Genomic DNA, 13,673 nt, shown 5'->3' with positions numbered 1-13,673 from the left:
CCAGACTGGGCTCTTTGCATATCAGGGGATGCATGGATGGAAGAAGAGCTCTGCTCTGGACCAGGCCAAGGGCCCATCTAGTCCAGCAGTTTTGCTTTCAAAATGGCCAGCTGGATGCCTATGGGAGGCCTTCAAGCAGGACTTGAGTGCAACAACACTCTCCCCACCTGCGATTCCTGGCAGCTGGCATTTGGGGACACGCTCCCTCTGACAGAGGAGGTTGAATGTGGCCATAATCATCAATCAGTGGCGTCTCCTTCCCAAAGCCCGGAAAGCTTCTGCCCAGCTGAGGGAGGAAAGCGCGATGCTCCAATGAGTCCAAGAGCCCTCCTAGCACCTTCCCAAAGTTCACCCGGCTTTGGGAAGGAGAAAGGAGGGCTCCAGCATCCTGTCAGAGCCCTGGTGCCTCCTTCCCAAACCCCAGAAAGCTTCTGCCCAGCTTAGGAAGGAAGGTGTAATGCTCACGTGCACAACGTCAGGACATCAAAACATCACACATATGACATCACCCTCACAAACTGGCACCTCTGGCCCTAACTGTTCGTCAATGAAAAGTTTCACCACACACCACTGATCATCATCATCATCAACATCATTAGATCACAGAGAACACAAAATGCATAATGAAACAAACGATAATCAATAGCCCTGCTCCCAGAAGCACATCTAAAAGGCCCTAGAATGCAGTTAGTAGCTTCTGATAGCCTTCTGCTCCATGAGTGGAGCCTTCCAAATGGTATTTGCTTTGTCACCTTCACGTATTTCCATTGTGAGAAATAGCACAAACCCTGAATTTACAGTGCAGGAAGCTGATTTCTGGACAACCACCTAGGTACCTTGTTATAAGGGTGTAGGAAACCTCTTGCTAGCTTCTTGGTGGGTGAAGCTTTCTCGCAAGCACCTGTGGTTCTGCTGACATAATGAAAACTGTTTTCCTGCTTAGATCATGTACTACCAGCAGGCCATAATGAAAACCACAGTAAAGTCCTCTGTCTCCCTGGGAGGGTAAGTGCTAACTTTGTTTTAAGGCATAGCATATTATGCCCTTCCGTTTATTAGTGATTGAGGGCTTACACACACTTAACTTTTCCGCCACTCTTTCCAAGCACAGTCCATGACTTAAAGCTTTTTGTCCAAGCACACCCACCCACACCATTTTTTATTTTTTGCCCTGAGCTTTCCCTTTGAAACCCACTCTTTAAAGCTCAATCAGAGCAAATGTCAATCCACAAACTGAACTGATGTTTGCTCCGATTCAGCTTTAAAGAGCGGATTTTTGTAGGGAAAGCTCAGGGCAAAAAATTAAAAATGCTCCAACACAGAATGTCACAGCACAGGCCGCTGTCTAGAAAGAGTGGGCCCAAAGGTCAGTGTGGATAAGCCCTAATTCAATACTTTCAAATAATGTGATTTAGCTAGTGATTATTTAAAAAAAAGAAAAGAAAATAAATGGCAGGAAGGGTATCTGTTTTGAGCTTTGCCCTTTCTGACCTGGAAGCCTTTCTTTCTAATCTCAGATCACAGAACCATAGAATTGTAGAGTTGGAAGGGACCCCAAGGGTCATCTATTCTAGGCTAAGTTACACAAATCCACCTCCATTCAAGAATTCTTGGCCCGAATGGAATAGGGCATTGGGGAGTCTCTTCTCTTCACCTGATGCCCTGCCTGCCCCTGGGAGACATCGCCATGTGAATTTCCCCCTCTGAACTCTCCTGCTCTTTGTCAGGCTGGGCCACCAAATGTTCCTCATCCTCCACAGGCTGGGAAAGGGCAGGGGGACAGAATCTTTCACAGCGGAAGCATCTAGAAGCAGGAGCTTTCTATTAGCCTAGAGGGAAGCCAAAGCTAAGGGGACCAGATGCACATCAAATTACACTTGCTAAAAATCCCTGTTCTACACAACTATTGAAGAAAGTGCAGGATCACTTTACGGTTTTGCACCTGGCCTCCTCAGCCCAAACGGTCATCTGTTTTCTGGCATGCAGGAGCAAGCAATAGCTGGAAAGCACTGCCAGATTGAAAAAAAAAAAGTCCAGGTGCATGCCTGCACCGAAGCATGCAAACACCAGGAATGCAGCCAGGTTTTTGAGTTTTTAAAGCAAGATAACACCAAGTTGGGTAACTGCCAGGTTGAGTGTCTGCTAACGGAGGCCCAGCTCCCATCAACACATTGCACGATTAAGCAAACTGGTTGCCTAGAAACATCATTTGGTGCAGCTCTTCCTGGACATCGGCACTTCAGACTGCAGGTGGGGGACTTCATGTTTTAATAATCTCACATGTTAAAATATCTTTCTAGAGAGAAACTATCATATCTACAGGAAAGCTAGGCTATGCCACTTTCCCTCTATGTAGTTGCTTTCCGTTACATAGGGTTTTTAATATATATATACATTCAGGGGTACATTCAAACCCATGATCCCTCACCTGCGTTCCAGAGTGGTGGAGTCCAGGCTGGGCTTTGCCAGGTGATATTCTGGAATGTGTTGTCCAGCTTTGAGTTCCCCATAGGCATATGCAGGTAATGGATTGTTCAGCCTTTTCGCTCTTCTGCAGTGAGCTTAGAACCAACACAAAATTTGTAACTGTTTTGTGAAATGACGGGTTATAAAATCACTGTTGGGCTAGGCAGGAAGGTTCCAAGTGTTATAATTCGCAGCACGGAATGTCCTTCATCTTGTGCAGTCGTTAAAGCCATTCGTAGTTTTCTTCCAACTGTACTATTTAATATGTTGACCACAGATGATCACCTTGTTTTCATCTCCAATGTTTTCAGAATTGTGAAGTACTGCGAACAGTTCCGCTCCAATGACTGCATAATCTCAGGATGCCTCCCCAGCAACCCCTGGATCTCAGATGAGGTTGACTTTTGGGAGTACAATGCAAAGCTGTATGTACTACATTTACATTCCTTTTGTGAGTTACAGTGACTTTACCTAAGCAGGGGTGAATCTGTCAATTTCAGTTTCTCTTACACTCTCATTTTTCCAATCTTAAGCTCCGTTCTCCACATTTCCACATCAGTTTGATTTAAAAAAAAAAAAAGTTCACATGAAAATTCATCAGCCTTTTTGTGCAAATTTCTCCTTACATATGTTTCTATGCAATTTTGCTTTATATACACTTTTTTTTGCAAAGCAATTTCACCTTATATAATGAACACTTTATCTCAGTTATATGCGTTATATTCACGTTACTTGGCTGGAGAACAAGTGTGCATTTTGAAGGATGACCGTGTTTTGGTTTTTACGTTGTTCTGGAAAATGTGTCTTTGGAAAGCAGAGGAGAGGCATTTGTAATGCGGATGAGCATTCCTGACCGAGATAGGTTTTACCTTCCCATTACAAACCTGTTTTCAAAAGAGCTGCTTCAAGCCTCATGTATCTTGGCCTAAGAGAGGGGTGCAGAATCTTTTTTGTCGCTGTTATTGAGTACTATGCTATGTCAGGAATAATCTGTTGGCAGCCATGCTCTTGGTGGACAGGGTTCAGAGTCAGTGGTGGAAAGTAGTGGAACCAGTGGTTGGCAAAAGTGGACGAGACCAGAGCTCACCCTGGGTGAAGAGCTGATCTGAGCATGCTCTGATGTTAGTTGCAGGGGCCAACGCAAATATATGCCTCCTTGTTACGGCGTGACCTCTCCAAAATGTAATTAGGATTCCTGCTTTGTCGTCGGACAATGAGAATCAAGAATACCTGCTCAGCGAAGCTATTGCATTATGAATCAAATTAGAATCAGACTCTTTGTGTATAATGATCCAGCTATATGCAACAATGGTTAATTACCAGTTACTTGGACTCGAGAGCTCATTGTGGTGTATTGAAAACAGGGGGGGGGGGGGAATCTCTATGCTGCCAACCTGGTATGTGGGGGTGTGTGTGTGTGTGTGTGTGTGTGCTTGTCTGCTTTCTATTAAAACACACAAATAGATAGACTGTTTGAATCTCACAGGAAATGATTTCAGAGAGAAACAGTGCAACTTCTTTGCCATTAAACTTTCGCAGGGTGGAAATCCCCACCAAATCACGAGTGGAGAGATGGGCCTTCAATTTCAGTGAGCTGATGAGGGATCCCAAAGGCCGCCAGAACTTCCAGCTGTTCCTGAAGAAGAGTTCAGCGGTGGGTGTGAAATTGTGTCTCTGCTTTTCCACCCTCTCTAGCTCCTCTTTAAAGTGCTGGAGGACTTTGATGTCACACATGGCATCTCATTTAAAAAAAAAAAACGTTTCCTTTCTCCCTTTACAGTAGGGAGAGGTGCCCTGAGGTAACAGTGCAGAGTACAAATTTGTCCATTATAGCTTTTGCCCATGGCTTAGCACCTACAAAGCCATCCAATTGGCTCAAGACATAAAACTATACGAAGCCTGCCACCACAAAGGGGCTGCTGTGATATATTAAAAGGGCTTGGAAACGCAAAGCTTTTTGCATATTGTAGATCCTCTCTGTGTCTGCAAGGCCACAAATAAATAGGGCAAGAAGTCGTATGCCCAGATACAAAGACAGAGAAAGCTCCCGTATTTCTGACATTTGTGCAAAAGCGAGAATTCTGGGAAGGGAAACTTTCCATGAGGAGGAAATAAGAAAATCTCTGCACCTGCTTCTAGAAGAGCAATTCAGCGTCCCCATTTGAATCACCACACTAGAATCACATTCAGCCGATTAGGCTATTGACTTAAAATATTATATATCACGCAGCATTATTTTCCTTTCTCTTTTAATTCAGGGGAGGAATCTGGGATTTTGGGAAGCTTGTGAAGATCTGAAGTATGGAGACCAATCCAAGGTGAAAGAAAAAGCTGAAGAAATTTACAAGTGAGCACAGTATATGGCGTTACAAAAACTTTCCCTCGTGTCCTTTTCCTACATTGTACCAATTTTTGTAAAAATAATAATAATAATGAACGAAACACCGAGTTGCAATTTCTTTCATGTTTTTAGTAGGATTTTCAAAGCACTGGTAAATCCATGCAGAAGTCTTCATGTGACCTAGTTGCACATAGATCTCTGCCACATGATAGATGGGGGGGGGGGGAAACAAGGGTCACATGAATTCATCTTAAGAATATGATTGTAATCACATTTGCCAGCAATAAGCAGTGCCCCGAACGTTCTTCTTTCTAGCCCTGGAAGGCTAGCTACATGGTCTGAGACTTTTGCACTGAGGAGTCTTTCGAATATCCTAAGTGAAATGTCAGCCGGAGCCGCTGAAAAGACTCTCAGTGGTTCCAGTCAAGGACTGGTGGCATTAAAGCTGCACATCATTAGGTATACGCACAGCGTCCAAGATACAGGAGACCTTTAGCGATACCTGTTCACGTCAAAGAGTAAGAATTGCTTCTGTCAGTTGACATGAGAACATTTAGAGCTGCCTTAAACAGGAAGTATGTCCCTACAGTCTGTCTTCCCCAGCTTTATTTTAATCCACATTATTTTCATTTTCATTTTCAATTTCAGGACCTTCTTGGCACCTGGAGCAAGGCGCTGGATCAATATTGACGGCACCACTATGGGCATCACAGTCAGAGGCCTCAAACACCCTCATCGCTATGTCTTAGATGCTGCACAGACTCACATTTATATGCTGATGAAGAAGGTTTGTTGTTTTTTTTGCTTATTAATTCCGGCTTGCTGGAGAGCCAGTGTGGTGTGGTGGTTAAGAGCGGTAGACTCGTAATCTGGTGAACCGGGTTTGTGTCTCCGCTCCTCCACATGCACCTGCTGGGTGACCTTGGGCTAGTCACACTCTTTTGAAGTCTCTCAGCCCCACTCACCTCACAGAGTGTTTGTTGTGGGGGGAGGAAGGGAAAGGAGAATGTTAGCCGCTTTAAGACTCCTTTGGGTGGTGATAAAGTGGGATATCAAATCCAAACTCCTCTTCTTCTTCCCAGTTAACCAAGTGGCATCGCCATCACTCCCACCCAAGCCTTCTTGAGAAAAGCAGTATTGGCCCATTGTCCGAATCTACCCTGGTGAAGTTTGAAGTAAACACATGAAATAATTTTTTAGTGACAGTCTTGGGACATCTCCTTTTGGGGCTGACTCAGCCCTTATTTTGGCCATGCAAAATAATCAAAGCTACGCTTTGATGAAGAAGGAACTAATATACTATTTATGCAGACAGAAATTATGTAAGATCTAAGAATGCCCAATGTATGCAATGGAAGTATTTTTGAAATTAGAATACAAAATAGGATAGCTTTGATCTTTTGTACATAAAGCCACAACAGATCTGCAGTTCTTAATTTCTCTGGCATTTTCCTATAAAGTGGCCTGGTCTGCACCTTAAAGCAAACCCATGGTTTGTTGGCCAAACTGTGACTTGTTAGAACCCAGTCTAACAGACTAATCATGGTTTGTTTTCTAATGAAATCCATTATGTGAAGCCATGGTATGGTATTGGTTTAAAAACCATGGCTTCGTTTTAACTATGGTTTAGCATCATGCGTTGGCCACCGTACCTCAGATGCTTGCTAAGCTGCAGAGGCACAAGGCTGGAGCAACTGAAAAACAAACAAAGCTTCGGGGAAACAAAGCATGACTGTTTGCTCATCTATGTAGGAAGCTGCCTTATGCCATTTCAAACCGTTGGTCCATCTAACTCAGCGTGGTTCTAAACTAATTGACAGCAGCTCTCTGAGATTTCAGGTGTAAAGCAGCTTTTCTCCTGAGCTATGGCCCTTCATCCACCGTCTATGGGATGACTTGTGGTTTGTTGAGCAAGCAATGGTTAAAACAAGGCTTAGCGTTATGTGCGAACACACCCTTTTCCACCCCTGGGCACTCTTTTTCAGATGAAGGCATACCTGCCTCTTTTCCTGTTTGGCTGACCTCATAACATTACAGAAGCAGTGGCCAAATGAAGAAGGTTGCGAAGGTAGCATTTGGTTCAATAGTCAACTTATTTCTCTGGGGTTCAGGTTTCTCAGAATACTTTAAAGCCTCCTACCTAGTGTGCTTTCAGAAAATGTAATGCAGCCACAGGAAACTTAATTTCAGCTGACACCAACTGCAGCTTGACACAGGAGATGGATGGAGGAAGCGAAATAGCTTAACCACAACATTTGTCCACCCCACCCTTAGCAAGTTTGATAATGTGATTTGAAATGTGTTGGGGCAGATGGTGGCAGTGCAACCTCATTCATGTCATGTCATTACAAGAATAACAGATCCAATAGATTTAAGAATCCAGAAAGCCATCTAGCCCAAACGGCAGCAAGTAGTCTAGTGTTAGGACATCTTAACCTCTTCCAATCTCAGTTAGGTAATCCCACCACACTTAGGGTATGTGCCCTGCAAAGGTGCTTACATAATAGTAGCTCTGGGTGACTCGAGGTATATCAGGCCATACCCTTTCAAGGATGCATAGCATATATACCCTTTAATATACAATTCCCATTTCCTTTCACTGGCTTTGACTGGCTGAAATGCACACTTGAAGAAGGGAGAGCTTATGTGATTTTTTTTTTCCTTCCTAGGATGAGAGCCTCTTCCCAATCTTTTACTGAGTGCTCTGGCCACAGATTTCTAACCACCCGGGCATTAATTTAACCAGTGGTTTTCATAATACATATGCAATGTGGAGAAGAGATGTTCTGTTGTGCTCTTGGGCGACATTATCCTCTTCCCTTGCACGTCCCCCCCACCCCGCCTCTTTGACTCCTAAACAGCTGTAAGAAAAGATGATTTAATTAGGATGCTTGTAATCTATAACTACCGTTTCCCCTTTCCTTCTCCCCAGTAGGATTCGTTCGGTCGCTATTTAAAGTCTCCGATATACAAGGAAATACTGTCCAAGGCAGTTGTGCCGCAAGAAGCCGCCGTGAAGAAAAGGCAAGCTGGTTGGGGTTTAATTGCAGGTTATTGCTGTTGGTTTAACGAGGGCACAAAGTGCTGGGGGCCTGAGCAAAAACTACTGTGATTTAGGCATTTGCATAATTTAAAGTAGGTTTTTCATGGTGGGGGGGGGGACGAGCTCAGAGACAGATAACACCTCATTTTGGACGTGAGCTGTCTGTGACTCTGCAGATGCTTCGCTTCCAGGAAGGAATGGCTATTTGCGGAAAAGCCTTTTGCCCTAACAGCAGTTTCCTCTGGCCACTAGCATGTGCCACATCCCCCTCTTTCTTTAAAGCATAGCTCGGACAGAAACAGCTGTACCTTGCACTGCTGTTGGTTGTCATGGAAACCATCCTATGGTAAGCATCGTTTGCAGGCTCCTGAAGCTGGTTTTTTTGAGCATCAGCAATAAGAAGAGTTGTTTAATATTAGCAGCAGTAGTAGTGTATCCATTGAGTGGTTTCCCAGGCAGCTTGACGGGCGTGTTTTCGAGATCCTTACTAGCATCCTTGTGTAGTAGGGCCTGTTAGGTTTATCCTCACGTTATAGAAGGGGCCGGCTGGGACTGAGAAACAGGGGGTTCCCAAAGGCCAGGCAGCCTGCCAACATGCGGCGCAGAAGACAAGACTAGTGGGTGGCTTTGCATTCTGCCTTCTGGAATGTGCATCTCTCACGCAACTGCAAAGCTGAGAGCTCACCCTACAGGTGAATAACATGATGCAGTTTCTCTTTCAAGGACGTGTTTGTCTTTACCTTTAAGGGACGGTTCCCTCAAACCGCCCTCCTCCTTTGCTGCTTCAGATGGCAGAACAAGGCAACTCGTTTCGAGGAAGCTTTTGAAATATTCCGGACTGCTTCTTTATGAAAACTGTTCTCTCCCCCCCCCCCACCGCCACTCCCTACCGCTTTGGTTGCTGTTGCAGCAGGGCTTTATTTATTCTTTGCATGCTGTTTTCGCCGTGCGTGTTTTAATAAGCCACTTTCTGAATGCAAGATTACAAGAAGTGAGAATTTCGAAAGGTGGCTGCTTTTCGGTGTTGTTGAGTTCCAGAAAGCGTGAATTAGGTAGATTCGCCTTTAAATGCGAAATGAATCAAACTCTCTCTCTCCCCCCCCCATCCCTAGTGTAGAATGACATAGGGCTACATCAAGGGAAGAAGCAGTAGACACAGAAGGTAGCTGATAAGCTGCCTTTTGCTATGAAAACCAACATAGAAATATATCACCCAATGAATAAGCACTTCTCCTGCCTGCTTCTTCTCCCTACCCTTTTCCCTGGGCTATCCCCAAACTGGACTTATTTCTAGTCTTCGGACAGGTTGTGAGGAAAGTCAGCGATATTTGAGCCCCCTCCCTTGCTCTGTGGCTCTTTGGCAGCCATCCCTGTTCTAAGACACAGTTCTTACTTCCGTGTGTATACACACAAATGGAAACATGTGTTATATTCCTCTGTTAAAAGCAGTTAGAATGGGCAATGTGGCTTCCCATAAATTAACAAAGGGTTCAGAGGACTAGATATCAATCTCATCTCCCTGCTTGGTAACATTTGGATCTGAACTAAGAATGTGAGTCTTGGGTTCTGTCTCTTAGCAGGAGAGAGAGTTCAGCGTTACCATGTATAAGATTTGTCTAGACAGAGAATTGCCGTGGTTTAATCAAAACCAGATTCTAGGGAACCCAGATTAAGCATGTGTTTGAATACTCTGAGTATAATCTTTTGAGTGTTTTATATTTTAGGACTGCTCCGTTTTTATGTGGCAACTGTGTTTGTTGTGGCAAGGCCAGAGTTTCCTTCATTAAGTGCATAAAGGCTGTGTACACATGGCAGTTTAAAGTGGATTTGATGCCTCTCAAGTTGTCCAGTCAACATAGTCCTCATCCAAGCGATTGCCAATGCACGGGTCCTTTTGTATGTGGGGTGGGGATGCTCATACCTAGTCTGCTGACGTGCACAGGGGCCGGAAACGGGACCCCCACGCAAAATGGTCATCCTCTGTAGACTTCCTTTGTTAGAAGTATTGCCCCCTACCAATTCACATAACAACCTTTTAATCCTGAATTGAGAAATGAACAAGATATCTCATTCATAGCAGTAGCGTGTTCTTCCCTTATATGGTACAATCCTCCAGAATAATCCCATTGACCTTAGTCAAAATGTTGCCTCCCCACCCCCGCCACCCAGCCAATGGATGTGGCTCTCTTATTCTGGGACCACACTGTCATTTGGTGTGTGTCAGGGAGGTAGATGGAACTTAGTCTAGGTCTTTTTTATATTTATAGTTCCCAATTACCAAAGTCTCACAAAGAGAATTTCATATGCCTGTTCCAAAGTGTCACCAGCTTCTATCTGCATTTTCCCAAGGTGTAAAGGTAAAAGGTAAAGGACCCCTGGACAGTTAAGCCCAGTCATACTTGAACACTGAAGTGTGTGCAGCCTGCAGCTCTCTAAAATACCTGGCTGCCACCAATGCGATTTTCAAACACTGCTATGTTGCGCAATGTTGCAAGTAGCAATTGCAAATGTTGTCGTGTTTACTGTGATGTGCTTCTGAAAAGGCTTCTCATATAACCAGAAGGATGCAGACAGCATTCAACTGCACTTTGGAATAATTTGCAGGTACAGAATGAAGTGGTGGCACAGAGCAGGTGTGTGTAAAGCTGAGGGAGTGATCGCCACCATCTTTCAGCCATGAATATATCTCTGAAATTACTTGCAGGTTGAAGATCTAGGTAGAGATCTTGTTCCTCCCAAATGGAGTTTGATTGCTAGCATTAATAACAGAAGCACTTGCTTTTTAAAATGTTTTGCTTAGGATTTAGGGAGCACGTATCTGTAGAATCAGTAATTATATCTTAGGAAGGGGTTTACATTGGGGGACAGGTCTTGAAAAGTACACATACATACACAGAGAGAACAATTAAAGGTCACTATCTCAAGCTTGTTGACAGACCTATCCTATCAAGGAATTCTAGGCTGTTTCTACTATGCTCCCTTGCTGGCTATCCTAGATAATTTTCAGATTATCTACTTGGATTTTTTTTATAGTACTCTGAACCTTCCCCATCAGAGATCTCTGCTCAAAAATGTGGGTTGTTGTTGTTGTTGTTGTTGTTGTTTCAACTTATATATTTGCCCTTTATCAGAAGATCTCAGGACAGTGTACAATATTAAAAACACATTACAGAACATCAGTGATAAAAACATACAGACAGCCAATAATCAAATAGTCATCTTAATAACAGTCCACTTCCTCACACTTTCACTGGCCATAGATTACTTAATAGCCATAGGCCTGGGTAAAGAGAAATGTTTTTGCCTGGTGCCTAAAGACATGTAGTGATGGCGCCAGGCAAGCCTCTCTGGGGAGATTATTCTACAATCGGGAGCCACCACAGAAAAGGCCCGTTCTCTTGTTGCCACTCTTTGAACCTCTCTGGGATGGGGGACACAGAGAAGGGCCTCAGATGATAAGCGCAGGGTCCAGGTCGGTTCATACAGGGAGAGGCGATCCTTAAGGTGTTGAGGTCCTGAGCCGTGTAAGGCTTTATATGTGTCCTGGTTGCCACCCCAAAACAAAACAGCAAGGAAGTGATCTTTATTAAGGCATGAGTAAAGCGGCAGCAGGAAATGAGCTAATGCGGTCATGAAGATCTCACAAGGCAAAGGGTTGGTGGGGATGAGCCCAATCTAGAAGCCAGGGACAGGGTTCATGAGTCCGGGGTTGGTAACAAGTGCAAGGCTACCCAGGAGCTGAGAAGTTGTCCCAACAAGTTTCCCACACCAAGCCATCAAGTTTTAAGGCAGACCTTCCTTCTCCAGAGGCACGGCCTTGTCATGGGAGAAAGCATCGAACTCACCTCCCTATCTGAATCCTGCTCGGCCACCCCAAGCTACAGCTCAGAGTCCTCCTGAGACTCTTGACAGTGCTCTCTCCTGTCTCAACATTAGAACCAGATGAGTTCAGAGGGAGGCTTCCATCTGTTGCAGCCTCCTCTCCCGTTCTTTCTCGTCTCTCTGCTCATCTTTCTCCAGAGTCTGCCATCCTGAGTCTGAGACCAGCAGCGCCAAAGGAGTAACAACGTCATGTTATTTGATTTAGGAAATCTTGCTCTCCTTTTGATGTGCACACAGCAAACACATTTGCCATTGAAAGTGTGGAGCGTCGATGTAGATGCAGCAGATATGCTACAGAAAGGGTGGAGCTACCTCTAACCCTGAGACAGGGATGGGGACCCTGCGGCACTCCAGAAGTTGTTGTGGACTCCCAACTCATCAGCCCATGCCAGCATGGCCAACGTTTAGGGCTGATGGGAGTTGGAGTCTGGCAACATCTAGACAGCCACATGTCCCCCATCCAGCCCTGGGATGAAAGGCAAGAATCTCTGACCTTTCCAGCATTTGCTGTCTCCCTTTTATAGCAACAGAGAATTGCAGAGTTGGAAGAGCCCCCAAGGGTCATCCAGTCCAACCCCCTGCAATGCAGGAATCTCAGCTAAAACATCCATGACAGGTGGCCACCAAACCTCTGCTTAAAAACATCCAAGGGAGAGTCCACAACCTCCTGAGGGAGACCGTTCCACCGTCGAACAGCTCTCCCTGTTGGAAAGGTTTAGTTGGAATCTCCTTTCTTGTAACTTGAAGCCATTGGTTCGAGTCCTACCCTCCAGAGCAGTTTGATTCAACCCCTGATTCATCCCCCCTGTCTGTGTAGGCAAGTAAGTGAGTTTACGGCATGTTATCCCAGGGCAATTTGTGTTGTAAACAGGCACTGATTAATCCATCGGTGCAGAGCTGGGTTTGATGTGGTTTCTCGACAATCCTGTGTTTTTCTGCCTCCGCAGACACCCTCAGATACGTCCACCTTCCACTGTCATACACAACGACCCTCCCCTTACCGCCTTCTCCTCCGCTTTCTTTTTAGCTCTAATAATCCGTTTGCTCGCCGGCAGCTCCGCTCCAGCCCCAGCCCCGTCATCTTGAGGCAAATGGAGGAAGAAGCCAAGGCGAAAGAAGCAGCAGCCAACGTGGATCACCCAGGTTATGAGCAAGCTGGATCGTAGAAGCCAGCTCAAGCAGGAGCCCCCGCCTGCTAAGTAGGGCTCAGATGTTGGTGAAAAGGCCAGAGTCTGAGGGTGTTGGCTGAATGTAGAGCTGCATTTCCTGTCTCCTCCCTGCAGGTGGCAGTGGTGCTTCGTCATTATACGAAACATTTCTCTGTGCTCTCCATCCCTCCTTTCCAACACAGCATGTTGTTGCCATGGCGCCCATAGTAGTGTCACTTCATAAGCCATCGCTGGTGGAATCGTTGAACGCAGATGGCAGAAGTTGCCATGTGAGCCTCACAGTGACTTTCCCCATATCAAATGGGTGTGTGTGTGTGTGTGTGTGTGTGTGTGTGTTAAACAAACCAAGGAAACAATGTTTTCTATAAACTGCCTGAAACATCCCTCCCAGTTCTAAATATTCAGAAATCTAGATACCATGGCAACTGGCTTCCCTCTTCTCCCGCGCCTGCAAAGGATGGAGGGGGGAGGCGCAGCAAAAAGTGTGCTATGAGGCACAGGGCAGGGCTTATTCTGGTTTCCAGGCGCTGTTGAGGAATCCTAAATAAGGCTGCATACTCCAGTTGCTTAACACAGCTCAGGCACCCTCACCTTGCCATGCAAACAGTTCAGACGGTTAAATATCAGCAAAGGGTAGATTATTCCCCCCTCTTTTCAGGGTATGCTTGGGGATTAGGTATTCTGATCAGTATTTGTGGGTGTTAAGCACGGAACCAAGCAGCCGCATGGCCCATACGAATTAACAAGCAGTACGTATTGTGGTCTTGTGCAT

General features: G+C 45.2%; 1 protein-coding gene across 1 annotated transcript in view; it reads left to right on the top strand.

Annotated features, from left to right (window-relative positions):
• Positions 1 to 13,361, top strand: part of LOC117040847 (regulator of G-protein signaling 9-like) — a 49,312-nt gene extending 35,951 nt beyond the window's left edge. Inside the window, exons 11-17 of the mRNA XM_033138895.1 lie at positions 944 to 1,005; positions 2,778 to 2,891; positions 4,006 to 4,120; positions 4,725 to 4,813; positions 5,456 to 5,594; positions 7,743 to 7,831; positions 12,760 to 13,361. Coding sequence (XP_032994786.1) covers positions 944 to 1,005; positions 2,778 to 2,891; positions 4,006 to 4,120; positions 4,725 to 4,813; positions 5,456 to 5,594; positions 7,743 to 7,831; positions 12,760 to 12,898 — 747 coding nt within the window. The 3' untranslated portion in view covers positions 12,899 to 13,361. The remainder of the gene's footprint in view (positions 1 to 943; positions 1,006 to 2,777; positions 2,892 to 4,005; positions 4,121 to 4,724; positions 4,814 to 5,455; positions 5,595 to 7,742; positions 7,832 to 12,759) is intronic.
• Positions 13,362 to 13,673: the final 312 nt, after the last annotated feature.

Source organism: Lacerta agilis, chromosome 2, assembly GCF_009819535.1.
Source record: "Lacerta agilis isolate rLacAgi1 chromosome 2, rLacAgi1.pri, whole genome shotgun sequence".
Taxonomy (NCBI): domain Eukaryota; kingdom Metazoa; phylum Chordata; class Lepidosauria; order Squamata; family Lacertidae; genus Lacerta; species Lacerta agilis.
The sequence above is the reverse complement of the archived record's forward strand: the minus strand, read 5'-3'. Positions and strand labels throughout refer to the sequence as shown.